The sequence below is a fragment of the Podarcis melisellensis genome, assembly GCF_964234715.1.
Source record: "Podarcis melisellensis genome assembly, chromosome: 4".
Classification (NCBI taxonomy): Eukaryota; Metazoa; Chordata; class Lepidosauria; order Squamata; family Lacertidae; genus Podarcis; species Podarcis melisellensis.
Genome location: NC_138531.1, coordinates 33,772,192 through 33,798,709, shown reverse-complemented (window position 1 = coordinate 33,798,709; position 26,518 = coordinate 33,772,192). Strand labels below are relative to the sequence as shown.

General features: G+C 43.3%; 1 protein-coding gene across 5 annotated transcripts in view; it reads right to left on the bottom strand.

Moving 5' to 3' along the window:
• Positions 1-26,518, bottom strand: part of LOC309367884 (cohesin subunit SA-2-like) — a gene marked incomplete at its 3' end in the record, with an annotated part of 57,289 nt that overhangs the window by 8,798 nt on the left and 21,973 nt on the right. For 3 of the 5 annotated variants that reach the window (XM_081907531.1, XM_081907527.1, XM_081907528.1), the window contains 12 exons: positions 19,802-19,909; positions 15,522-15,630; positions 14,385-14,502; positions 13,669-13,772; positions 12,604-12,696; positions 12,424-12,513; positions 9,971-10,174; positions 7,151-7,227; positions 4,591-4,678; positions 4,171-4,251; positions 2,422-2,514; positions 430-592 (listed from right to left, as the gene is read on the bottom strand). In XM_081907531.1, coding sequence (XP_081763657.1) covers positions 430-592; positions 2,422-2,514; positions 4,171-4,251; positions 4,591-4,678; positions 7,151-7,227; positions 9,971-10,174; positions 12,424-12,513; positions 12,604-12,696; positions 13,669-13,772; positions 14,385-14,502; positions 15,522-15,630; positions 19,802-19,909 — 1,328 coding nt within the window. Of the gene's footprint in view, positions 1-429; positions 593-2,421; positions 2,515-4,170; positions 4,252-4,590; positions 4,679-7,150; positions 7,228-9,970; positions 10,175-12,423; positions 12,514-12,603; positions 12,697-13,668; positions 13,773-14,384; positions 14,503-15,515; positions 15,631-19,801; positions 19,910-26,518 lie in introns of all 5 variants that reach the window. The other 2 variants (XM_081907529.1, XM_081907530.1) reach the window with 1 other exon arrangement.

Genomic DNA, 26,518 nt, shown 5'->3' with positions numbered 1-26,518 from the left:
ATTCTCCATCTTCAGTGCCAGAACCTGCAGTAGATGTTAACCACAGGGTTGACTTCTGACTGCCAATAGAATCTATATCATGGGGACCAAGAATGAGGAGGAAGATTAAACAGGAGAGCATTGAAAGCCCCATACCGAAATAAACACATGATGAGCGATCACATTGGCACCTCCCGTGGTGCATCCACTCCATCTTCCTTCACACCCTGGGAACTCCCTGTCCACTGATATTACACAGGCACCATCGCTGTACTGTTTTCAGAGCCTACTAAAACTTTTTGTTCCAGTAAGCCCACCGAGGCATGTAATTTCAGTATGTGATTTTAGTTGCTATCGCCCTGTCTACCTTGGGTAGCAGAACACTACTAAGTGGAACACAGACATTATCAGCAACGTATGTTTAGTTCCTTGCTGGAAAGCGCTGCTGACCTCTGAATTCTCTTGGCTCCTCTGCGAAAACATGATCCTCAACGAAGAAGAGCAGTTTTGATTGAAGAGATGAACTGGGAAGGTACTCCACACACTCAATCAGTCCATCACTTAAACCTTGATGACTTACAATCATCAGCAAGTCGCAAAGTATCATAAAAGCCTACAATGAAAAATAAAAGAAAAACAACTTGTAAAGGTAAAAGGACCCCTGACCATTAGGTCCAGTTGTGGCCGACTCTGGGGTTGTGGCGCTCATCTCGCTTTATTGGCTGAGGAAGCCGGCGTACAGCTTCCAGGTCGTGTGGGCACTTAGGCACTCTTATTTTGAAATATTTACTAGCCACCTTTCAGGACCGCGTGCACCAAGGCAGTAAATAACAATATAATGCTAAAGATACAATATTTTTTTAAAAAAATGCTGTACCATATTATTGTAACATAACATTGGATTACAGCACATCAAAACCTTGAACATTCAAAAAATACAAAAACCTCACCAGCTATAATTCAGCTTGTGAAATGCCAATTTCAAAGCCACACACACACACACACACACACACACACACACAAAGTACGCCCTTCCCCCTGCCGAACCCCACACCTGAGATTAGATTAAGGATTCCACCAATTCCTTATCTGCCAAAAATTGTGATGATTGCTATGAGGAAGGCAAAGCCCTTGAATGGGTCCATTTGTTTGGAGGCAAAATCCTTCCCAGCCCCAAATACAGCAACCATTTTGAACCACAGCACCAAGGGAGCAGAATATTGGGTGGGGGCAGGAGAGTTGATGCTCTGCTGACAGTGTTGTTGGGGACCAACACCATTGGCTTAAGCATTCTGGGAGTGGACTGGAGTGAAGACTTCTTTACTCTGGTCTGCCGCTCTTGCCACAGCCACTTCGAAGGTCGTGATTGGCCAATTTAAACAAGGTTTTTGGCAGGCACTCCCACAAGCCCCAGCAGTTGGCCAATTCCAAGGGCTGTCTGCAAGGGGAAATGTTTCTTCTGAGCCCCAAGGAAAGCCATGCCAGGCAGCACATGCTGCCCACCTGGGAACTCTGCTGAGCGACCATTCTCCATCTCACCTGTACTAGTAACACACAGCAAAGTACAGCTTAAGATTTGGCCTACTTGGCTTACTGGGATGGTCCTATTGAAAGTGAAAGCACTTCTTCTGCCAAATCCAGCCCACAGTGGGAGCAACTGCCCAGTAACAACCAAGCAAACCCCTTCTCCTCACAGGCTCACCTTCATATTTCATCCAATCCCCATGGGCAACACCGGGGGGGGGGGGGAAACACCATTAACACCACAAAGTGTGAATCAACAGGAACTTTAAACTGAAGACGCTTCCAGAGACACCACTGGTTAAAAATTCCTATGAGACAACTAAATTCCCAATCTCAACCACTAGGGAGTGTTACTCCCACCTGGGCCCAGGATGACAAGATGGGAGATTGCAATTTCCTCGTGTGGAGAAGCACCAAACTGGGTTAATTGTTCTCATGAGGAATAAATCCTCACTATGGTCCACCAGGGAACTGGACTAATCCTCCTCCTTGGTCCTTTCAAGTGTTTAAAGCATGTTCTACCTGTAAGCCTTACAACCACCTTCTTAGGCAAGTCAATATTATTCTCCCTCATGCTGCAGTTGGAGATGCTGATGAGAGCAACGAGTGGGTTGCCTAATGCCTCTAGTGAGTTGATGGCAGACACAAGATGCAAACCAGCGTCTTTCTGGTTCACAGCTCAGCCTGCTTAGCCACTAAGTCACACCAGCAACTGAGTGCTGTGTTGTACAGAGATTAGAGTCAATTCTTCCTTCCTCCCCCAAAATTTAATATCTCTAGTCAATGCAGCGCCCCTCAAAACAGGGGAGTACTTCTTCTGAATATGTGTACGCAACACTTGCCCACATTGCTCTTAGGATAGGGAGGGGTGCAAATCTCAAGGGAAAAGTCATATGAAAGGGCTTGTAGGATTCTTACCTTTTCACGTAACTTTCTGCTGCGGTGGCTGAGGTAGCACGTACATATGTGGCAGTACTGCTTCAAGCGTGTCCTCAAGGCAAGAATGCTTTCCTTTAAGGGGAAGGAGAAAATCAGAAATTATTTCTGCAAAATGCCTCTTTGAATAATTCTATGTCATCGAAGCCCATCTCAAGACTTCTGTGAAAGGTGCAGAACTTTGTAGCATCTCAAGTTTCTTCTTCGCATCTTATTCTGTTTGAAGAGGAAGCACAGAGGAAGGGGGGGAGCAAGGAGTCGCAGGAGCTGTGAGAAATCTCTATAAAATCCACAGGACACCATGATCCTCCTCATTCTACCTTTGTATCCAGCAGTTTTTCACTCTCTATCTTGCCAGTAGCGCAGCACAGAGATGTGCACAGAATCTAATGAGGGTTTATTCCTCCCATCCACTGTTTTGCAACAATCTGTCACACTATATAGACAGCGTAGTGATAGTGTGGAATAAGGACAAGATGTAATCAGCTCCAATCTGTGTCAGCTCACTTCCCCTTGTCACTCAGGTCCCTGCTGCAGGGGACCAAGGTGTCCCAGAGTGGGAAGTGCTGATTTGCATAAAGAATATTTTTTTAAATCTCACAGTGACATCCTTTCTTTTCTTTTCTTTTTTCATTCTGAGACACAGCCAGTGCTTTTCTTCTGGGGAAAGCAGGTGCCAGTACTGCGTACCCTTAAGTACCCCCAGAAAACTGGCTACAGCATCCCACAAAAAGCCGCAGATGAAATCAAGACAGAAACCACACAAGCATGCAGCAAATGAGCTGCTGGCATGATTTGTTTGGGTTTTCTATCAAAAAACAGATTCGTGAAGTCACTCAGGGATCATCCGGGTGTATTTTGTATATATAATCATTGTTTACCAGGTACAATATGGCAGCCAAAGACGTTTTGGTGTCCCAGGTGCCCTTTAATTGTTTCCCAAAAACTCTCATCAGGGCAGGTTGCCCCTATCCTCTCTAATGGTATAGAATATAAATATAAACTCACTTTTTTGGCCATGTGTACACTGCATGTGCTAGGAAGACGTCAACATGCTGCCCACAGTGTTAATTTTATTTATATACTGCTTGATTGTAATAAAACCCAGTGCTTTTCTTCTGCGGGGATGCATACCCTTAAACATTTAGTGAATCTTTGTACTTTTCTTCATTTACTGTATTTATTTCCCCGATTTGAACTATAAAATGGTGATTTTTCTTGAGTCAAAATGAGAGTACCCCTAAACATTTTTTAAGGGAAAAAAAGCACTGATAAAACCTCATAGTGGTTTACACTCAAGCAGTTCACATTTGCACACAGTGTCCATGTGATCAAAGGAAAGCACATGTTACCATGATGATTTTCTTCCTGAGGAAGAAAAAATTCAGTGTGTGAAGCCCCTGCTTCACAGGTAGTTGCTCTCTCTCTACCCAATTGCATATTATCAGATGCAAGGTTTGCAAAAGTATGAACAACATGCTTCTGATGCAACCTGGGAAGAAGAGGATAATGGATCTCACAAAGGACTCCAAATAATCTCTGAAGTGGGAGCTCAAGGATGGCGTGGCTTGCTTTTGAGTCACTACTGCACCAGAATCAGGAAATCAGAAGGTGAGCCACTTTTGCTTCTGGAAGCTCAAATTCTTCTGAAGCTCCAAATTGACCAACAAAGCACAAAAGGACACAAAGAAGCCTTGAGAAGTGGCTTGAAGTCCCCACCCTGGGACTAACCTTGGTAGAAGTTGTCTCTAGTGCAGAAGAGAGCTGCCAAAGCAGTGCAGAATAAGCACATTGTAAAGCAGGCCAAAGGATCTGCAAAAGAAAACCAAGTCGTGACTTAATCATTTCAAATCCTGAACCGAGAAGCTTAACATGAGTAGTCACCTCACTACGGAAAATTCCACTCCTCTGCCACAAATAAAGAATCCAGTGATTCACCCACATCTAAACACCACTTCTGTCACTGAATTAAGAATGTGTTCTACTCAGACTCAAGGATCAGCTGAAATTCAGCCTAACAAGATGGAAAATGGCCAGGGAGTGGGGGAGGTCATTAAACCCATGGGATGCTGAAACTAGGACTTAATTTACACTGGTGTGCTATTTTGGAGACACGAAATATTTTCTGGTCCATAATTTGGTCATGGTTACCTGAACAGGTAAAGGACTTTGTTCCACCTCAAAACCAAGGAGCTTAGCCAGTGTGTCATAGAGATTCCACCTGGTGAGATCATGAGCACTACAAGTCCAAAAGGAAACACAGCATCACTCTGAGAACTTTCAAGCAGCTGTGACAACACAGTCCCATCAACAGAATAGTCAAGACTGCCCTCACCCTCTTTACTCATCATTTTGATTCCAACTCGTTTAACAAAAAACAAAAACACACCCCTCAGAAATCCTTAGCTTGGCAATCTGCACAATGAAGCATGGCTTTAACTCAACTGGTTTTTTTTGTAAAAAAACAACAACAACAAAACCCAACCAAATTAATCCAGCCCAACAAAGCAAGTGGAAAGCAGCCTATTACAACTAGACTTTTACAGCCTATTACAACTAGACTGTGGATTGCCACAGATTCAGAATCATCTTCAAAGCCTACTTGTTCCCACACTATTTAGCAATTCAAAAGGAGAGTCCCAAGTTCCAGCACTGTGAGAATACAAGTGCTAAAAGGGGTGCAAGAGTTGTGTTGCATAAATTGCCTGAACTGGTAATGCCAAAATAAAGGTAAAGGGGCCCCTCACCATTAGGTCCAGTCGTGGCCGACTCTGGGGTTGCGGCGCTCATCTCGCTTTATTGGCCAAGGGAGCCGGCGTACAGCTTCCAGGTCATGTGGCCAGCATGACTAAGCCGCTTCTGGCGAACCAGAGCAGCGCACGGAAACGCCGTTTACCTTCCCGCCGGAGCAGTACCTATATATCTACGTGCTTTCAAACTGCTAGGTTGGCAGGAGCAGGGACTGAGAAACAGGAGCTCACCCCGTCGCAGGGATTCGAACTGCTGACCTTCTGATCGGCAAGTCCTAGGCTCTGAGGTTTAACCCACAGTGCCATCCGCATCCCAATGCCAAAATAGGGGGCCTAATTTGGCCTGCTAGGTCATTTCGGCAAAGCCATGCCCAGCTGCCCAACACCCGACATCATATATGGCATCAGGTAAAAGACCCCGGTTCACACAAAATGGAGCTTGCTTATATTTGTAGCATCAGGCCCCTCCCATTTGTCAAACTTGGCCCGCAGGGAGCAGTGCAGGGGAAATAATAATCTGGCTTATCAGCAAGATCTATGCAAGGCAGGACTCCCATTCCCAGAGAGCACACAGCATTCTAGCCCACGCCTATAGTACTCCAATCTTAACAAACAAATACAACAATTTAATAGGACGGTAGAGTTGGAAGGGACCCTGCTGATCATCTAGTCCAACCCCCTGCAATGCAGGAATAGGCAGCTGTCCCATATGGGGTATTGAACCTGCAACCTTGGCGATATCAGCACCATGCTCTAACCAACTGAGCTATACTAATTTTGCATGAATAAACAGAAGTGCTTGATGATGCCTGTCTACAGCACTATAGATGTTTCTAGTCCCTTGAAACCAGCAAGCCTATGATATAAGTATTAGCATGCAAAGAGGACATGTGCCATGTGCTCCCTGGTACAAAGATCAGGGGCGGATGCTCAGCAAAATCCTAGATTTATCCCACTACCTCAGTGCCATCCATCATGCTATGTATTTACACTGTGACACAGCATTAATGTGGTGAATTCAGAACGGAGTTCCATTTCAGACATGAATGGCAGGCAGGGTGGAGGGCTTCAGTCTGACTCTTAAAAAAAAAAAGTCCCAGACCCCTATTTGCACAACTAGAAACCAAACTTTCCAGAGAATCCTGTTACAGTGGTACCTTGGTTTACAAACTTAAATCTGTTCCGGAAGCCCGTTCTTAAACCAAGGCCTGCTTTCCCATAGCAGCGGGGGACTCAATGTACAAATGGAACACACTCGACAGGAAGCGAAACATGTTCTTATTCCAAGGCAAAGTTCACAAAGCAAAACACCTACTTCCGGGTTTGCATCGTTCTTAATCCAAGTTGTTCATAAACTAAGCTGTTCTTAAACCAAGGTACCATTGTATTTAAAAATATAGCCAATATTCACTATTTATTCTTTTACAACATCTTGAAAGGTGGCAGCCTTTATATTTAAATGTCTCTAAGTGGGCCTTCACTTTATCTAAATTGACCAGGAAACAGTGCCAACACCAGAACTTTCATCTGTATATGGGCCCCAAAACACTCTCCACAGACTTTAGAAACTTTGAGTCTCATAGCGTCTTGGCTGACATTAGCAAAGCCTTTCTTTTCTTCCATTTATATCCCCCCTTTCTTCCATCATGGAACCCAAGGTGGCTCCCAGGTGGACTTGCTTACCTTCAGCGGGGCAGCTGCTTAATGTGCCTTCAGAGCAGACCCTGGGATGTTTCCTGATCCCAGCACCTGCACTTCTTAATTTCACCCAGCAATCTTACATTTTAATACAATGTATTATGTATTGCAGGGGGTTGGACTAGATGACTAGATGGGTCCCAGCTCTATGATTCTATGCTGCCTGGCTTTAGGTCTGTAAACAAAGCAGCATTATTCTAATTTTATGTGCCCACAGAGGGTCACTAAAGTGAATTAATAATCAACATAAACAAGCATCTCACTGATGAAAAGCAGTTATTCTTCGCAGCGTCAAGCATATTTGATGAATTCCTTCTTTTTCTGCACGAAACCCTCCTCCCTGTGTAGGAGACAGGAGAAAAGACTATGTGACATTTGAGCAGAATCTTCTCTCTCTGAAAAGCAGGCTTGGATAGGGGGAAAGGCACCTGCAGTATTCCTGCCCCCTTCCCAACACACACACAACATGCAGACTCCCCCCACAGTGCATACACCTGCACACCCCAAGGACTGCCTCTCCCCATATGAATCGACACACACCCTGCAATCATCCTCTGAGGCCCTTTGTATGCCACCAACACAAGGATGGGCCTTTCTTGTGGTGGCCTCTCATGTGTGAAATGTTCTCCCCAGGGACGTTTGCCTGGCACCTTTGTTACATATCTTTTGGTGCCAGGCGAAAAGATTCCTCCTCTCCCAGGCCTTTGGGCTAATTAAACAATCTATGGCATTTTAAATTGTGGGGGGCTATTGATTTTGCTTGTTACTATGTTATCTATTTTTATTTTGTAAACCACCCTGTGATCCTTGGATGAAATTTAGACAAGACAAAACAAAAATAACAACAACAATAAAATATAGAGCAGGTAGATTCTGTGGACAACAATACCAGTATACCTGAAGGAACGTCTCCACCCCCATCGTTCAGCCTGGACACTGAGGTCCAGCGCCGAGGGCCTTCTGGCGGTTGCCTCATTGTGAAAATTGAGGTTACAGGGAACCAGGCAGAGGGCCTTCTCAGTAGTGGCGCCCTCCTTGTGGAACGCCCTCCCTTCAGATGTCAAAGAGAAGAACAACTCCCAACTTTTAAAAGACTTCTGAAGGCCATCCTGTTCAGGGAAGCTTTTAATGTTTAACAGACCACTGTATTTTAATATTTTGTTGGAAGCCGCCCAGAGTGGCTGGGGAGACCCGGCCAGATGGGCAGGGTATAAATATTATTATTATTATTATTACTACTACCCATCATCGCCAGCTAGCATGCCCAATGGGCATGGATGAGGGGAGCTGTAGCCTACAATAAGTGGAAGCCACCATATTGGCTACTACTGGCATAGAGTTTTCTTCCCATTGTAAGCAGTTATTTGGCACAGAGGCAGCATGATTGCCTGCACTGCCTACTGGGAGATATGCAGTCTTCCTGCAAGAGTGCTGAAAGTTTGCTACTGGATCCCCTATGCTGGGCTGCTCCTGCGTTGCTCTGACTCACATCAGATGATCTGTCGAACTGCAGGATGCCACCCCTCACCAAGTCTTTGCCGGGTGGGTGGGTGTGTGCAAAGTTCCATGGAATGGCAGGAACTTTCCCTCCCCAACCTGCGTGGATTAAATGCCGCTGCAAGAATCACATTAGGAAGCCAGCCTTAATAATGGAAATCAAGCATATTTCTCTCTAATCCACCCCCCCCCACTTGGAAATCTGCAGAAAACTAGGTTGTTAATGGCTGGAATCTGGCTGATCTCACTGCATAAGCTGGTGCGGGTTGGTGCAGAATTCATGGTTTCTTATTATTTTCTACCAAAAATAAAGTGTGGGCAAATTTAACCTGACACATTTACTGTACTTCCATTTTTTTAAAGAAAAGAAACAAAACTATCAGCATGAACTCTTATATGTTGGAATGACATCTGTTAGCAATGGCACAGCTGATCAACTGTTGTTGAACCGAGTCTGCAAGCTATTCATATTCCCAACAGCTGCTCTTGTATTCTTAGAACTAATGAAAACCTTTTCAAGTATTTCTGTAGCAAATCCCACCCCCAACCAGCCCAACACAAATGGAAATGCAAAAGCCACTTTTAAGGTTTAAAAACGCTGCAAGATGTTTTAACAAAGCAATTGCCATGCAGAGGCTGAACTTTAAAAAGTTATGGAAGAGGAAATGTCTTCCTTGCCCTAATAAGGAAAAAGCTCGGTTTCATCTCCAATTAGTTAAATTATTTTTTCCTCACTGGACCTCAGACAAATGATGTCAAATAGCAGACAGTCATTAGCTAAGAATGCAGACTTTAAATAGTCTAGTGGTAGAATATCAGTTCCCCGAGATGTGAAGAACAGACTTAAATGTTCACAAATCATGCAGCACTCTATCAAGAGAGGCACATTATATTCCAATAGAGGGATTCTTTGCACTACTTCAAACAGAAAACAAGCAATAGAAATATTTGTGGTAATTACTGTTGTGGCAGGATCTAAACAGTTAAACAAAAAAAAAAAAAGGTAAAGACCATCATTAAAGTTTGGCCCACTTTGCATGTGATACATTTCTAGCATGGATATCACTTCTGTGTAGGAGTATATTGGGCTAAAGAAGGTTCCCATAATGAATCTTCGAAGAGCTTCCTATTATTAACTTTAAACGTTCCAAGGCGACAGGAGGGGATGCAGCTCATGCCTTGGACAGACCTTTTGCCCTTTTCCTCCCAGCACCTGCTATAGCCTAGAGGACTTGAGTATTTCTCCATTGGTGGAGGGAGAGGGAGGAAAAGGACATCCTCCCCACCCCATGAAACAACCAAGGAGGCAGGCAGCATTGCCAGCTTGTGAACTGGCAAATCTACTCAGCCGTGCCTATGCAAATATCACATAAACCCTACCACCTCTTCATATATATTAGGAACATGATTAGGGAAATCAATCAGATGTGATCTTGCCATGTTTGCACTTGTATACACACACACACACACACACACAAAGAAAGAGAGAGAGAGCATGCAAAATTAACAAAAATAAATCCTGTACAAAATTTTGCTCTGGAAACCTAAGTTTCATTTCTCGTTACATATCCAGACTTCACACCCACCTCATCCCAAAAGGTGTCCAAACTCTGGTTTAGATTGTGCACCAGTTCATCCACCAGTTCATCTCTGGCCAAGCCCACTTTTTTATGGCCAGAACCGTCTTCACCGCAAAGAGTGGCGTATACCCTGGCACAAGCGTTCAGGACTTCTGTGTAAGAGTGCTTGGATACAATGGCTTTTATCTCGCTCAGAAATGTGTCCAAGTGCTGTGGATAAAACAAAAGTAGTGCAAATGTCATTAAACTATGAACCCAAGGAACCCGCAAGATAGCATTCAGTTTGGAACTCAGGCGACCTAGGTTCAAAGTCTGGCTACACAGCTAGACTGGTGACTGGGAGCAGCCGCTGAGACCACATAACACCGGTCCTGAAAGATCTACCTTGGCTCCCAGTACATTTCCAAGCACAATTCAAAGTTTTGATGCTGACCTTTAAAGCCCTAAACTGCCATGGCCCAGGAGCGTCTCCACCCCCATAATTCAGCCCGGACACTGAGGTCCAGCGCCGAGGGCCTTCTGGCGGTTCCCTCACTGAATGAATTGAGGTTACAGGGAACCAGGGAGAGGGCCTTCTCGGTAGTAGCGCCCTCCCATCAGTTGTCAAGGAAATAAAAAACTATCTGACTTTTAGAAGACATCTGAAGGCAGCCCTGTTTAGGGAAGTTTTTAATGATTGATGCTTTATCTTTTTTTAATATTCTATTGGGAGTTGCCCAGATGGGCGGGGTATGAATAACAAATTATTATTATATGAACTCCTTGTATAGCCTTGAGCAGGACACTGACTTGCATGGTTCATGGCCACTCTGCAAAGGGAGAACAACAGTGACCTAATTCACAGAGATGGGGGGCATATGTTATTACTCAGGCTGTATATACACTAAGCTGTTTATAGCACGAAAAAACACAGTTTTCCTCGATCCAGAATCACTCGCGGTCATCCTCAGCATGCTGCTTTCAGTCTAGCTTGATTCTAGAAGATGCCACTCACAAGGGGTGTGCTGACTTAATAGACATATTAAATACCCTTCCCCTTGCTTCGGCCTCGGTCCAATATACCTGAAGGAGCGTCTCCGCCTCCATCATTCTGTCCGGACACTGAGGTCCAGCGCTGAGGGCCTGCTGGCGGTTCCCTCGCTGTGAGAAGCCAAGTTACAGGGAACCAGGCAGAGGGCCTTCTCGGCAGCAGCACCCGCCCTGTGGAACGCCCTCCCACCAGATGTCAAAGAGAAAAATAACTACCAAACTTTTAGAAGACATCTGAAGGCAGCCCTGTTTAGGGAAGCTTTTAATGTTTAATAGGTTATTGTATTTTAGTGTTTTGTTGGAAGCCGCCCAGAGAGTGGCTGGGGAAACCCAGCCAGATGGGCGGGGTATAAATAAATTATTATTATTATTATTATTATTATTATTATTATTATTAAAGTTATCCATGCCTTTTCCTTCCTGCACATGCCCCAGGCAAATGAAGAAGGAAATGGCAACAGAAATCTGGGTAAACACTCACACTTACATCTGTTTGCATCTGTATTTAAACAGACACGCTATGGGGCAATGCAGAAACAATCTGCAGTGAGCTTTATTTTCAGAATCAAGCCAGTCCTCAACAAGCATCTTATTGGGGCAAAAATGCCAGTTCACGTGTGGGCTACAGACAAAAATATCTAGTTCACGTGTGAACTATGGACAAAAACACAAGGACCCAGTTTCCATTGATTCTAGAATGCCATGCATACACAGCCTCACTCTTAGAACACATGCACACAAGACCTTCCTATGCCACCAGTTCAGAGCTCTGGCACAAAGTTAGATGTGTGGGAAGGAATCCAAGGGAAAAGGTGTGACCTGAGAGGAAGATGCCATTCATGTGTAACTCAGGATTTCCCACATATGTACAGCCTGAGCATCTGCCCTCAATATCACCACATGCGGGACACTTTTATGTCTTGGTGGCCCATGTTTTTTTCAACTCAACTTCTGGAGCACTGCAGTGGAAAAAAAGGCTGTCACCTGCCTCCAGCTCACAAGCACCAATCCAACCACATGCTTCAGCACGCACATGGATCAAAAGGGCTATAAAAACTCATCAGTTAAAATGAATTACAGCTCTGCAGACTGTAGTCTTATTCGGCAGGAGCTCCACATTTGCAAGAAATCAAGCCTAAACAAAGGCACGCAATTTTATTACAGACATTTGTGGGTTTTATCTATATTTTGACATTTTGTTATGTCTACTGCTTTTAAAGTCTGGGTTTATTTTTTTAATAGCTGTCTTGTGCAATTTTATGCAAACTGCTTGGGTGGTTCCCCCCCCAATTAAATTGCTATATAAATCTTGACAAATAAATATAAAATCCTATCTTGAAGTTTCTCTCTCTCTCTCTCTCTCTCTCTCTCTCTCTCTCTCTCTCTCTCTCTCACACACACACACACACACACACACACAAATAATTCACCTTGTCCAGGAGTTCAGCACTGCACAGCTCTAAATCAAAATACTGTGGAATGTGCAGGAGGTTTGTCACTTTTTCTGTATCTACAGAATACTGCAGAGGGGGGAAAAACAGGATATGAGTGAGCTGCTGAAATTCAAATGAATTATTTAATATGCACTCACAAGAGCAGCTGCTAGTTACCTTTGCCAAGAGCTGAGGAAGCGCCACAATGAAGTGTTCAGTAATTCGAGTACAATCGTCCACTTGTATCTTCTTCTCCCTGGAAGACAGGATCTACAGACAAAGCCCTTTGTTGCAGTTATAGCATAAGCAGGTTGCTGATCTATGCTTAAGCTAGTTGTAGGGTTAAAACTTAATACGGCAAAATGCTGGGGATGGAAGCTTCAGATTTTAATTAATTAAGCGCAGTGTTTGAACAGTGTTTTGATTGTGGATTATGGAGTTTTTTTAAGGGGGGTGGCTATGGACTGGAAGGAAAAGTTGGCAGCTTTGCCATGCCGATTCTTTAGTTGTGCAAAGAAGTATTCCTTGTTTTGAGCCAAGGGACATGGAGGGCAGATAAAGAAACTTCTGGGCATTCCAGTCGTATCAGGAACCTTGTGAAAGAGTTCCAACACTTCTCAGTTCTGCGAACAAGCTATGCAGATCTCTTGACCCTTGCAGTATCAACAAGCCGGTGTGTTTGTCACTATAATTGGTAAACTGGGTTACCGCTTACAAGATCAGGAAACGACATTACAATAGACTGCAGTTAAACATTTGCTTTCCCAGTCTGATCCTAGTCATGTTTATTCAGAAGATACTGCTGTGTTCTTCAACCTTGAACACCCTGATGTTGTTGGACTACAATTCCCATTCCCAAGGTTGAAGAATACTGTGTTAAAATGCACGTACACCCCACTCATCTCTCTGCAGGAGAGAAGCACACTCCCTTATTGGATGTAATGGCCTTCAAAACAAGCATGCTTAGCACTGCACCTTTCCTCTGAAACGGCAGGCAAATGAAAACAGAGCTGCTTTACAACTGCAGGCACTGGGCATTAAGGTTCTGTGGGTGTTCTAAATACACTTGCCCTTTATTGCAAGGCTCTGTGCTTGTCTTGCAACCATGATTCTGTTCTGTCAATGCACAGAAACCTGAAGCTGGGATCAATGGTGTGTGTGTGTGTGTGTGTGTGTGTGTGTGTGTGTGTGGTGTGAATCAAAAGCCAGATGATCAAAGCAGTATAACAAAACGCCACTCACTCTCCTGGTCCCTCCTCTCCCCACAGGAGGATGAAATTCAGCAGCTTCTCGAACGGTCGCTAAGGTTATTTCAATAAGAACACGCTCATGGGCATCAGTCAGCGCTGAAAGCAAAATGACACACAGACGCCATTCGGTCTCTCATAGAAAGAGGTGGGAATCCTAGGATGGTTAACACAGAAACTTTTCCTTTCTTCGGGCCATTTTGTTTTAAGTTAGCTAAAAAGTTAGCTACAAAGCAACACTGGAAGTTTTTGAATAGATTTTCACCACGCAGGGCATTCAAGTTATTCTGCGGAACTTACTGTAACGCAGCACATAATGAAGGACAAAGCTCTAATAAAATTATTCAAGAAGGAAACAGATGAATTTAACAGAACATCAAAGTTCATTAGCCAAGAAAGACTAGCATACATATCCCGGTTACTGCATTGCTTTGCTCTGAAGTAGCAATTAAGCTCCATAGAGAACAATGAGGATTTTTATTGAGTGGACCACAAAGCAGAGCTCCGAGTGGAAGACAGAATCTCCATTTCAGTGCCAAAACACCACACAGCATTTTAAACTGGTGCTTGATGGAAAAGGGTGTCTGTTAATGAAACCACATGACGCCTCTCATCCATCCTGGCTCTATAGTCCAATGGTTTGTATTGGATTGGCTGAACCCGAAGGCAGCAACACAAGTTGAAAGTGCTAAGTTTTCCTGAAGCACCTACCTTGTTCTTGACTATCGGCATTTCCCAATAAGAGAGCTGTCATGTACTCCCAGTCCTTCAATAAACTTGGGGCCCAGTCCCAAAGGCTGTCTACAAGATACGTGACGTGGCTATGTAGCTAAAAATAAATAACAACAACAACAACAACTCAGACCTTCAAAAATGGTTCACTGAACATGACTTCCCACTATGATCTAATACTTGTTTGGGAAGAGGTGGAGAAGAAACATGTACAACACATGCTGGAGCCTTGTTTTATGTTATTCCTGCAGCAGATCTCCACTGTCAAACAGCCAGGCTGCTTTTTAAAGTGAACAGTGGCTTATCTCTTCAGCAGTAGAAGAGACAATCTCTTCAAGCACAGTTCTTTCCCACATGTGAATATTGCTTCTTTTGATTGCAGCCTATCATGTTAAAATTTTGCCAATATATATGACATGAACTATCAGTAACAAGCAGCTCAAATTAAGGCCATGTATCGCACCTAAATTCAACGAACAACCTTAATTCAATAAATAATTCGTGGTAATAATTTATTATGATTATTTATGAAAAGCAAACAGTTTATATCATGCAGCAAAACAGGTTAAAGTATTAGAATTCTTATGGTTTCTCAGAATGAGAGATCTCAGATACGATTTTGAGCTTATATCGATTAATTTGTACTTCCACCTTCTGCCAAACTTAAAACCTGATGGCAAAATATGAATTGCCTTGGCACCTAAGCTTCCAGTCAGAAAATGCACCCAGCCTTCTACCCATTCCAATAAAACAGCTAACTATTTTTCTAAGAACATAACCAAGCTCTTCCCTTCTGCACCTTCAGGCACCCTTCTTAAATATATTCTTCATGTGCCTACTTGTCCAAATCTTCCAGTCTACAATTACTTGAAAATATCAATCAATTGTCCAAATATTCCAGTCTACAATTACTTGAAAATATCAATCACATTTTGAAACTTTAACTTCCAGTACACTTTTATCATCAAATCATTTCTTGTTATTATCACAATTCTTTTCTTCCCTCCCTCAAACCCTTACATAAGTCAACTTCATTAATTGGTCCTGATCTGTGAGACACCTCTGTGAATATTAGAAACTCATCTGTTCATCCAACACAGTATGCATTACCTTTACCTCACTTTCCAGGAAGAAATCTATTAGTGCTCTCAGCTGACTAGAATTGGGCTCCCATTTTGCATTACTTTTGGAGAATGCTTCAATTTCAATTTCCTGGATAATTAAACTGCCAACAGAAAAAGCGGACAATTAGATTCTGTTTTCAAAATTGCAATGCCTTGCCAGGTATATTATATATTCTAGCAGCACAATCCTAGAAATGTCTACTCAGAAGTAAGTCCCATATAGAGTTCAATGGAACTTGCTCGCATTATGAAAATTACAACATTTATAAACATACGCTGATCCAACACATTAATTTTTTGAAGCTGTTAGGAGTCATGTGGCTCATAATAATCAGAACTCCAGCTCCTTCTGGTTTGAGCAAAAAGGCAAAAAGGGTTCAAGACAAGGGGTTGTATCCAGCAATGTAACTGAGCTCGTGGAACAACTTCCATTAATGCAACAGAACTTCTTGTCCTTCTCCTTCTCCTGCGCCGTGCCCCCACCCAAATCTGCTTCTGGGGATTTTGGCAATTCCAAGAGCAGGTTGTTAGGGGTGAATACGGGGGGGGGGGGAGAGAGAGAGAGACAGGAGAAGACCCACTGCATGAGCAGGTGTTGTTCTGCAATGACTTTGTTTTGCAGGCCCTCCTGCTAAAATCCAGAAAAGAACAAAACTGAAAGACTTTTAATTTATGGCAACAGCGTATTGTTTCTGCATCAGGGTAGTTGTTGGCTGTTATTTTACTTCTCTTTCTATTATTTTAATTTTGATTTTTTTTAATGCATTTTTCAACCTATCGGCTTATGGAAAATTAAACAAAAAGCATGATTGATTAAAAATGGGGAAAAAACCTTGACTATAATAAATTATTTTCATCAGCATGTCACAGTGGTAAGTAATAAAAAACCATCCCAATACCAATGGGGGTTATACTGCTTCCCTTTTATCATTCTAGTTCATTTCCCCTAATCCACATATTGTTACCAAGGCCCATTTACAAAGTTACTCTTGGGAGAGTGAGATTTTAACTTGACTGAAAAACTGGAACTTGTTTTAATCTACTGTCTCACTAAATTATTCAAGTTTTAGTTTGGGGTTTGTTTGTTTTTGGGTTTTGTTGTTTTTTTTACTACGCAGCTGCATTGTGCAAGAAGAGACCCTTTGTGATTAATCAGAAAAGATAAACCATTCACAACAATCACAAGCAGATGCTGCTTGGCAAGAAATTGGCTCACTGGATAGAAATCAACAAGCAGAGAAAACAGAAGGGGGGGAGGGGGAGAGAGAGAGAGAGAGAGAGAGAGAGAGAGAGAGAGAGAGAGAGAGAGAGAGAGAGAGAGAGAGAAAACCCCGATATAATATTTGGCACATGCCAAAGACAAAAAGTGTAAGCAGGAGGAGCGGGGGAAGCCTTTGTTCAAATCTTACTGCAGCCATGAACTTACTAAATGGCACTATTATTCACTGGATTTCTTACCTGCACTTCATCACAAAGGTCCCAGAATTACAACAATATACACACACACGATTGAAATCACGATTGAAATCACTTAAAATAATCAGCCTTAGGGAAGCCTGTTCTCTCAGCAACCCTGACTTGCTTTACTGAAGTTTTGTGAGAGTTTTGAAGGTAATGAGTAGGATAGAACCACGAGCTGCAGGAAAAGTAGCCCCTCAGACAGGTCTGCAAACACTTGTGTAAGACTTTGAGAAGCACTGCAGGAGATTGCTTCTACAGCCGTTCTCGTGCTTTTTCAAGACGTCCCATAAGCAGAACATCATCTTTGGATGGCTTTTTAAAAAACCTATTCTCATGCAGCACTGTCATGTGGGACTTGAGAAAGCTCTTGCATGTATGCAACGTGGTGGAAGGGAACCCCTGGATCCAATTTCCAAAAGCCACTGCAAAGGCTCCTGGCTGAGCATGCTGGGAGAAGAAGAAAAAAACCTTGCAGGGGTAAACTGGAGGGGGAGAAAAGAGGGGAACAAGTGATGCAGGATGGATGGGGGCCGGAAAAAAGCTGAGAAAAGGAAGCCAAGGAAGAACGGTGCAAAGAAAAGCAGTCATTGGGCAGGTGGGAAAGAGAATTGAGCAAGCAAACAAGGAAGGAAGGCAGGAGAAGATGCACCTGGGAGAGGAAGACAAAGGACAAAAAGGAAAACAAGAAATAGTGGGGGGCGGGATGGAGACAAACAAGAAAATCAGTGAAAGCAGGTCAGGAACAGAGTTGGCAAGACAACCCATGGAGCAGAGAGGAAGGAGAGATACAAAATGGGACAACCAATAGGAGGAGATGAAAAGGGTTGGCATGTAAGGGAAGGGAAGACAGAGATGTGGGGCTGTGAAGGGCTAAATGTTTGGAGAAGGGCCACAGCTCAATGGTACAGCATCTGGCTAGCATGCGGAAGGCTCCAGGTTCTCTCACCAGCATCTCCAGGTGGGGCTGGGAGGCCCCCCTTTGACACCGTGGAAAGCCGCTGCTAGTCATTGCAGACCACAATCATCTAGACCGGTGTTTCTCAAACTTGGGTCTCCAGCTGTTCTTGAGACTACAACTCCCATCATCCCCAGCTAGCAGGAGCAGTGGTCAGGGATGATGGGAGTTGTGGTCCAACAACAGCTGGGGATCCAAGTTTGAGAAGCACTGATCTAGAGGGACCAATCAAATTCGGCATAAGGCAGTTTCCTAAGAGCCACAGGAAAGCGGTCAGAGTGTTGAACTAAGACTTGGGAGACCCAGATTATGAACCTTACTTAACCCATGATGCAGTGTTCAAAACTCCCATTGTGCTCTGCGCATTTCGCAACAGGGAATTTAATTAGCGCGAGCTCTGGGTGCAGTACTGTGCCCAAGATTTCAGATTAAAACTGCAGAGTTGAAGAAAAGGAAGAACTTTTTCTGCCTCCCCACTTCCAGCTAGTCTCTGAAGACTGGAGAAGAGAGCCTCTTAAGAATATTAGGGGGGTGGGCAGGGGAAGGACTAGACCAGGGGAAAATGAACATAATATTTTAGCTGAAGTTCATTCATTTTCAGCTTTGTACTCTTGTTATTAAAAAAGTGCACCTAGACATTCCATTGTTGCGCCCATAACCTGGGTTGAAGGTGCCATTTAGCTCCTAGCTTTCATATCTCAGTTTCTAACACTGCCATGAAGCTCCCTGGGTGACCTTGGGCCAGTCACTGTCTCTCAGCCTAACTTACCTCACAGGGTTGTTGTGAGGATGAAATAGGGAGAGGGAGAGAACCATGTATGCCACCTTAAGCTCCCTGGATAAAAGGTGGGATCCAAATGTAATGAAATAAAGCCAGGCAACATTTTGTAGCAAGCCTGCACATCAGTCTGTGTATATAAACTATAATTGCAAAATATCATTAAAGAGCCAGACCCAGGGATTCGACCTGAAACGCTCCTCAGTGAACCCTAACAATGTCTCCTCACTATTACACCCACAGGAAGCATCTCTGGCAAGGGAGGGAGGGAGGGGGCACCTTAAAAAGAGGTCCCTTTAAAGTCAACTTTCACACTGAAGGAAATGGCATTATGCTCCAAATTATATGATAATCACACAGGCAGGCAGATAATTCTGGATTCCTTCCAATGGACATCTAACACAAAACAAACAAGAAATAGGTGGGAAATATTCACAGAAGAACTCAATGTGGATGAAAATTCACCTGGGTTCTATGCTCTCTGATGGCATCCAAAGGAAAGTAATTAAATCTATGAAAGACCAAAGAACTTCCCATCTGGAGGCACAGAAAGAACTAAGGAAAATTTTACCAAGAAAAAAGAAAAGAAGAACGAACTAAGAAATGCAAGCATTGGCAAGACAAATCAACAGACAAAAGCAGCTGAAGTTAAGGCCTGGTGAAACAAAACTGATTTTCACCAATTTATATTTTTTAGCAGAGAGTATAGCTGCCCTAGCCCTAACCATGTACACACACACACACACAAGTAAGCATAAAAATAACCTAGGACTGGTTGTCTGAGTGAGTGTATATTTGGGCATCCCATCACATGCTTAAGGATCAACATTTCTACTAATGCAGTTCTTTGGTTACTACGTTTGCATGCTTATTTTACACCGGTGGAGATCGGACCGAATGGAAATGTAACAAGAATCAGCCTAGACCACAATCACTCAAAAGAGAAGTGTGTGTGTGTGTGTGTGTGTGTGTGTGTGTGTGTGTGTGTTGAATTACGATGCTTATAGCATATGCAAGGGCAGGCTCTGATATTATGGAGCCAACCAAGTGCCAAATAAAAATAGTCACACTGAGGTACCTGTTATAAAGAAACTCCCCAGCTGCTACAGCCAGTGGTCGGTGGGTGGCATAAACAAACTGGTACAAGGTTTCACAGTCTTCAGATGACAACGCATCTTCATAGTTCCTGTACAAAGACATGGTATTAACTGTGTTTTGTTAAAAAGGGCATTGTTACACACGTTAACAGCATAACCCTATACATTTACTCAGAAGTCAGGAGAATGGGCGAATGGGGCTTGCTCCTTGGTAAGAGTGCATAGGATTGCAGCCTAAGCCTGTAAATACTTTGGGTTGGGGCTTAATTATACATTACTTTCTTGGGGCGGTTGGCACTAAACTTAGTGTTTAGTCACTAGACAGCTTTGGACTTAGCTATATCCACATGGACTCATGGAACAACTTCTGTCCGTTCTGTTGCAGCCGGAGAGAGACTGTAAAGTTCTGTTCTAAGCCTTCTGAGCACTGTGTCCATAACATATGGCATTAAATTATATTTTGACGGCACAAACATTTATGCCAGTGTAACATGCGAGGCTCTCTGGGAATTGACAAACAATCATGGAAAAGAATGAATAAGGTAATTTGGTTACATATTTAGAGCATGAGGTGAACATTAGGCAAAGATGTCAACAGAAGCAGTGTTCTGACATTCAGTCGCACATGTGAAAGATTAAGTGGGGCTGGAGTTTGCAAGCCAATATCCCCAAGGCACATCAGCTGCTCTTGAGATCTTGGCACAATTAACTCTCCCACTGACTAGAAATCCCAATATGCCAGGGCTCCTGCTCACAGCGAAGTTTGCAACGAACTTAAAGAGTCTCTCGGGACCTTTCTGCTAACCGGAGAAAGATCTCGAGAGCAGCGAGCCTGTGAGGGACATTATTATTCGCTGTGTTTGTACCCCACCTTTTTCTCCAAGGAGATCAAAGTGGCACACACAGTTCTCCCCCTCCTCATTTAATTCCCACAACCACCCTGTGAGGTAGGTTAGGCTGAGAGGCGGTGACTGGCCCAGGATGACCCAGTGAGCTTCAGGGCTGAGTGGGGATATCAACCCTGGCCTGCCTGCCAGGTCCTAGCCCAACATTCCAACCACTGCAACCACGCTGCTTCTCACTGGGAGTGGGGCTTGCATTGCACCCCTGCCCCGCCCCAAGTTTAACCCTTTGTATGATCAGGCAAATGCTTCATTAGTTCTGAAGGTCCGTTCTTAACCTGAAACTGTTCTTAACCTGAAGCACCACTTTAGCTAATGGGGCCACCTGCTGCTGCCACACCACCACCGCCCAATTTCTGTTCTCATCCCGAAGCAAAGTTCTTAACCCGAGGTACTATTTCTGGATTAGCGGAGTCTGTAACCTGAAGCGTATGTAACCCAAGGTAACGCTGTACCAGAACATGGCTAAGCACTTCAAGCAATAATAAAATTTATTTCCAACCATTATGAAGATAAGACAGTGGTTGGAAAGGGGTCATAGTTTAGCCTTTATTATTTATGTGCTTCTGTACTTTCATACTACCCTTCACCACAACAGTCACAGGGGGATTTGCAGCAAAATAAAATGCAACAGCAAAGCATAATACATGCTACAAAAATCAATTAAAACTACTATTTTTCATATAAAAGGTTCCAGGTTTAACCCCTGTCATGGGCTATTAAATCACCTCTCAAGGCCGGGCTGGGGAAACCTATGCTGCTCTTGAACCATGAGAAGTAACTGCTAGTCAGAATATACAACAGGGAGATGGGTCAATGGCCTAGCTCTGGATGAGACAGCTTCACATGCTTGAAGACTAACTAGCTAGCTCACAGAGAAAACAAATCCACCACATTCATACCACTTAAGGCTATCTCTAAAACAAGTAGGGGTACTTGGTCTCCCCCCCCCCAAAAAAAACCCCTTCAGGTCAACAATGCAGTTCCAGTGAGAGATTTCATTGCATTGGTTTTTTAAGGAGTTTTTAACACCCACTTCTGAAACATCACAACCCTATGTAAAATAGCTAAATTGAAGAGTTCATGCAAGTCCCAACACAAAGGAAGTTTTTCAAACAATGCCTCTGCCGCCCTGTGAACAATGTTGTACCCCTTGCATGTTAAGGCAGCGCAGCTCCTTAGCAAATGACCATCTATCAAAGCCAAACCTTGCCCCTATCTTGTCCTGTCCCCTAGCAGCTAATTAGCTGGCAGAACAAGAATCCCACTAGCAACTAGTTGACTGGACCTCAAGTTTCTGTTAGTGGGACAGAGTTGCAAAGCAAAAGCTCCAGAAAAACCACACTTTGGCGAAGTGTCTGTTCTCACTGTAAACAAGGCAAGAGCGGAAGGTTGGAAGCACAAAGGGATCTGAGGAGTCAAGGCAGACTCAGAAAAACTGCAAGCTGATCATTATCCTACTGTCCATCACTTGCAGAGAGCTGCTTGTTATTTTATTTTTGTTTCTTGTGCTTTTTAAAAAATAAAAGTTTCTTACACAAATGATTTCAAGCACAGTAGATGCAGCTTCACCATGAAAATGCATACCGGGCATCACAGAATAAAAAAAAAAAACCAAGCTTTTCAGAAACCCAGAAAACAATCAGACAATGCCTCTGAAATTTCATTTCCCTATGTATGTGTAGTTCTGCACTGGACAAGAATCAGATATACGAAGCTGCATGCAAAATTGTTGGAAAGTATGCCAAGGTATTTACTCGGAAAGAAAACCTATGCTTTGCTATGTGACATTACAGAAGCACCCATGAAGTCAACCTTTAAAAAAAACACAAAAAAACTCTAAACATTTAGCTTAGTGCATTCTAAAAATAGTGATGTTCTAAAAATATTTTAAATAAGTTCTTTTTATGTGTTGTGAATTGATTTTCCCTAAACGTATCATTTATTTGTTAAAATATTAAAAGACTACTATTTGATTAAAAAATATCAAATCTATTTACAATAGATGAGATGAGAATCCTTGCTGGCTTTGGAGCAGATAGACACTGAAGGTGGGGTGTAACTTCTGCATTAATGGTTTACCAATTGGGACTAATATTCTTAATTTTTAAAAGGCAGAGGGGAAGCATCAGTTCTCTCTCCTCCTCCTCAACTAATTTGGCCATTGTTTACTGGAGATGCTGGGACGCGGGTGGCACTGTGGGTAAAACCTCAGCGCCTAGGGCTTGCCGATCGCATGGTCGGTGGTTCGAATCCCCGCAGCGGGGTGAGCTCCCGTCTTTCGGTCCCAGCTCCTGCCCACCTAGCAGTTCGAAAGCATCAAAGTGCAAGTAGATAAATAGGTACCGCTTTATAGCGGGAAGGTAAACGGCGTTTCCGTGTGCTGCGCTCGTGCCGGCTCGCCAGAGCAGCTTCGTCACGCTGGCCACGTGACCCGGAAGTGTCTCCGGACAGCGCTGCCTCCCGGCCTCTTAAGTGAGATGGGCGCACAACCCTAGAGTCGGACACGACTGGCCCGTATGGGCAGGGGTACCTTTACCTTTACTGGAGATACCAACATAACTACAAAGTAAATAGTGGGTTTTGTTTTTCAAAATAAATAAATACCAGTTAATGGAGTCTGTTCCTTGTAAAGGTCGATACCCAGTGGGGTCTTATTTTAACTCAGAAAGAGTGGCTCTAGTTTTGTAGGCCATGAACCAGAAATTACACATTCAAGGAATACTTCATTGAGAGCAATGCTTCTGCTGCAAATATACGGAATGCCAAGTGCCAGATAAAGGTTAAGCCAGAAGGGCCTGCCGGTATTTAGCCGTCTAAAAATAAGTCTTGCCTTCGCATACCAAATCCGCGTTATATCATTTTCCTCCATATTTCACTGTGACTGAGCACAAACAGAACACGTAGCAGAGAACTGAAGGTGGGGCTCTCTAGGGAAGCAACAGAAGCTTAGTTTCCTCTGGGCATTTCCACCCTCACCAACAGAAATCTCAAAAGGATCCCATTTATTTTTATGGAGGTGACCTTGGCAAGATGGCAGCATAGGAGTTCCGAAAGCCTAGAATGGTCTTCAGCTTGTATCTGGTTAAAAAAATAATAGTCAAGGGCACACCCACAGTGCTTCACCCATGATGACAATGTTAAAGTACCTCAATTGAAAGTATAAATAGGAAAGAACAAAGAAAGCTGGTGAGAGACAAGAAGAACAGGAGATGAGTGAAGGGAAGGGTGCAAAAGACAGATCTTGGAAGAAAAGTGCGGCTTAAATGGCAGGATGATGCCGTATTAAGTACTGTAAGATCAGAGGAGGCTTTGCACCGAGGTTGGGTATGTGATTATTTTTTTCATTGTAGAACTGAGGGAGTATTTGGACTCTCACAGAATTTCTCCCATCACATATAACCACAAGCAAGTACGCTGATTTTCAAATAGGCATAGTTCATTTCCAAGCTGTCAATAGAGACACTTTCTTGTAAAGTGGAACTGCAACTGAAAAATAGTGGTTTTATTTTTCTCTGTCCAGGGGGCCAAGTCATCTCTGTCAAAAAGGGGTCAGAGCTGGCAAACCTGCTGGAACTGGAAAAAGAATCTCCTTGCCACTGATGCCATCTGAGCCGCCAGTGACAATGTTGGGCTTTAAACAACACATAGAAGAAAGGAATAATCTAAATTATACTGTTAATTTTCTTAGAATTTAAAGGAGTTCCAGTCATGGGAAGGAAAGCAAAAATATAGGCTCAGTACCTGCAGTTCAAGGTATCATGTGACTTTTATAAAAACCTACCACAATTAGCTCCACAGTACAGTCATTTTCCTACTTCAAAGACTGCCTTGTCAGGACAACACTAAAGAATGTTTTAAAAGTGTGATGTATTTCTGGACAATACTGACAAGGCAGATTTTCCACACTCCTTCCCTATATTTCCTGCCGGCTAGATCTCCCTGCTTTTTACCAGCCAAAATTCTTTCCTCCTCTAGTGTTAAATCCTTTCGCTATTTGTAGATCTATGCTCACACACCAATATTCCCTTCTAGTATTTCCCCTTCAGTCATCTCTTCCAATTGCCTAATCACTAAAGTGGGGCTTGTTTTCAATGTTGTTTTCCGAACTCACCGAACTTTAGCCCAGTATTTCCAGTGCTCGTAAGTTAATAAAGTACAACGAAATAATTCTAGTGAACTCCACATGCTCAGAAGGTAATATCTCATCCCTCATCTCCATGAAGGACTGTTATATCCCTGTTTCATGCCAGCTGTTGCCTCTGAAAATCTGAGCTAAATGCAGGGCAATAAAATTCATGGATGATTTTTAACACACTCTCTCTCAACACACGCATACACATAGCTGCAGCAGTGTAAAGTGGTTGATAAACACGAGCAGTGCTGAAGAACTTTGGGGGGTCCTGCTGGATCCTGCCTAGAGGTGTCAGATCTGTAGCAAAGACAACCAGAAGGACAGATCTGTAGAAATGTAAACCTATGAATTAGCAAAACGACCTAGAGCATTCCTATGACTAAGTCGCCCCGGGTTTAACTAATCTACAATGCCAAGACAGCTGAGCATTTGTACTCAAATCCTTGCTGCACAATGGGAATGTCATGAACACCCGGGATTATAATAAATCGTGTCACCTGGAATTAGAGCCTCTCTTCTGGTGCAAAGGCATGAAAAGCATTTGTTCAGTTCAGAATTCAATACAGTGGTAGCCTTGGTTAACGAACGACTTGCAAGTCGAACGTTTTGGCTCCTGAAGGCTGAAACCTGGAAGTGAATGTCCCAGTTTGCGAACGTTCTTTTGAAACCCGAATGTCCAGCACGGCTTCTGCGGCTTCCAATTGGCTGAAGGAGCTTCCTGCAGCCAATCGGAAGCCACGCCTTGGTTTCCGAACGTTTTGGAAGTCGAATGGACTTCCAGAACGGATTCCGTTCGGCTTCCAAGGTACCACTGTAATGGAAGTGGAAGGCTTTTTTAAAAAAAAAAGTTTGATGCAAATTGCTAGACTTGATGCAAAGGATTTTATTCGACATAAGATGGATTTAAGATGGTTAATGCTGAGCTTGCCAAAAAGAGAAATATGCTTTTGAAACCTTTCCACATATTATTTAGCTTCACATCTGTCTTCCCTGAACACACCTTCTCAGTAATTAGACCAAATCCACAGGGCTCTATGTGACTTTGGAGAACCAGCTCAGCAACAGATGGAAGAAGAAACAAAGGCAACAACAAGGCAGTCTCTCGACTCTACTAGGATTTTAAATAGGAAAAGGAGAACTGCACTCACATGTCACAGATACAGAAATACGTGTTAGGATGCACTTGAATTCTTTTCTTCTGACAAAAACTCTTTGGTGTTGCAGGCTTAGGTTTCAGGCTGCAATCCTATGCATGCTTACCTGGGAGTAAGTCTCCTTGAACTGAATAGGCCTGACGTATGAGTAGGCAGTCCAATAATTGAGTTCTGCTTTCCTAATAACATGTGTTGTTCTTTAAACACTTGGACTATAGTTTGCCCTGTGCAGCAACAACAGCAAAGTCAAAAATGCTGAACAGCTGCAGTGCCAATGCAATGCTTGTCAGTTCAGCTGTAGAACAAGAGTAACATTTAAATGGTTTAAAAATCATCATTGTATAATAACAAAGGCACATGACCCCTCTTAGCACAGGAACAGAATGAGCACAGAGACAACTGCACTGTACTTTGTTCTACTATCAATGCACCAGGAAAAAGCAAACACCACACAGAGATGACACTATGGCGATGTCCACAGGGATCATCTATCTGCCGTGGGAGTTG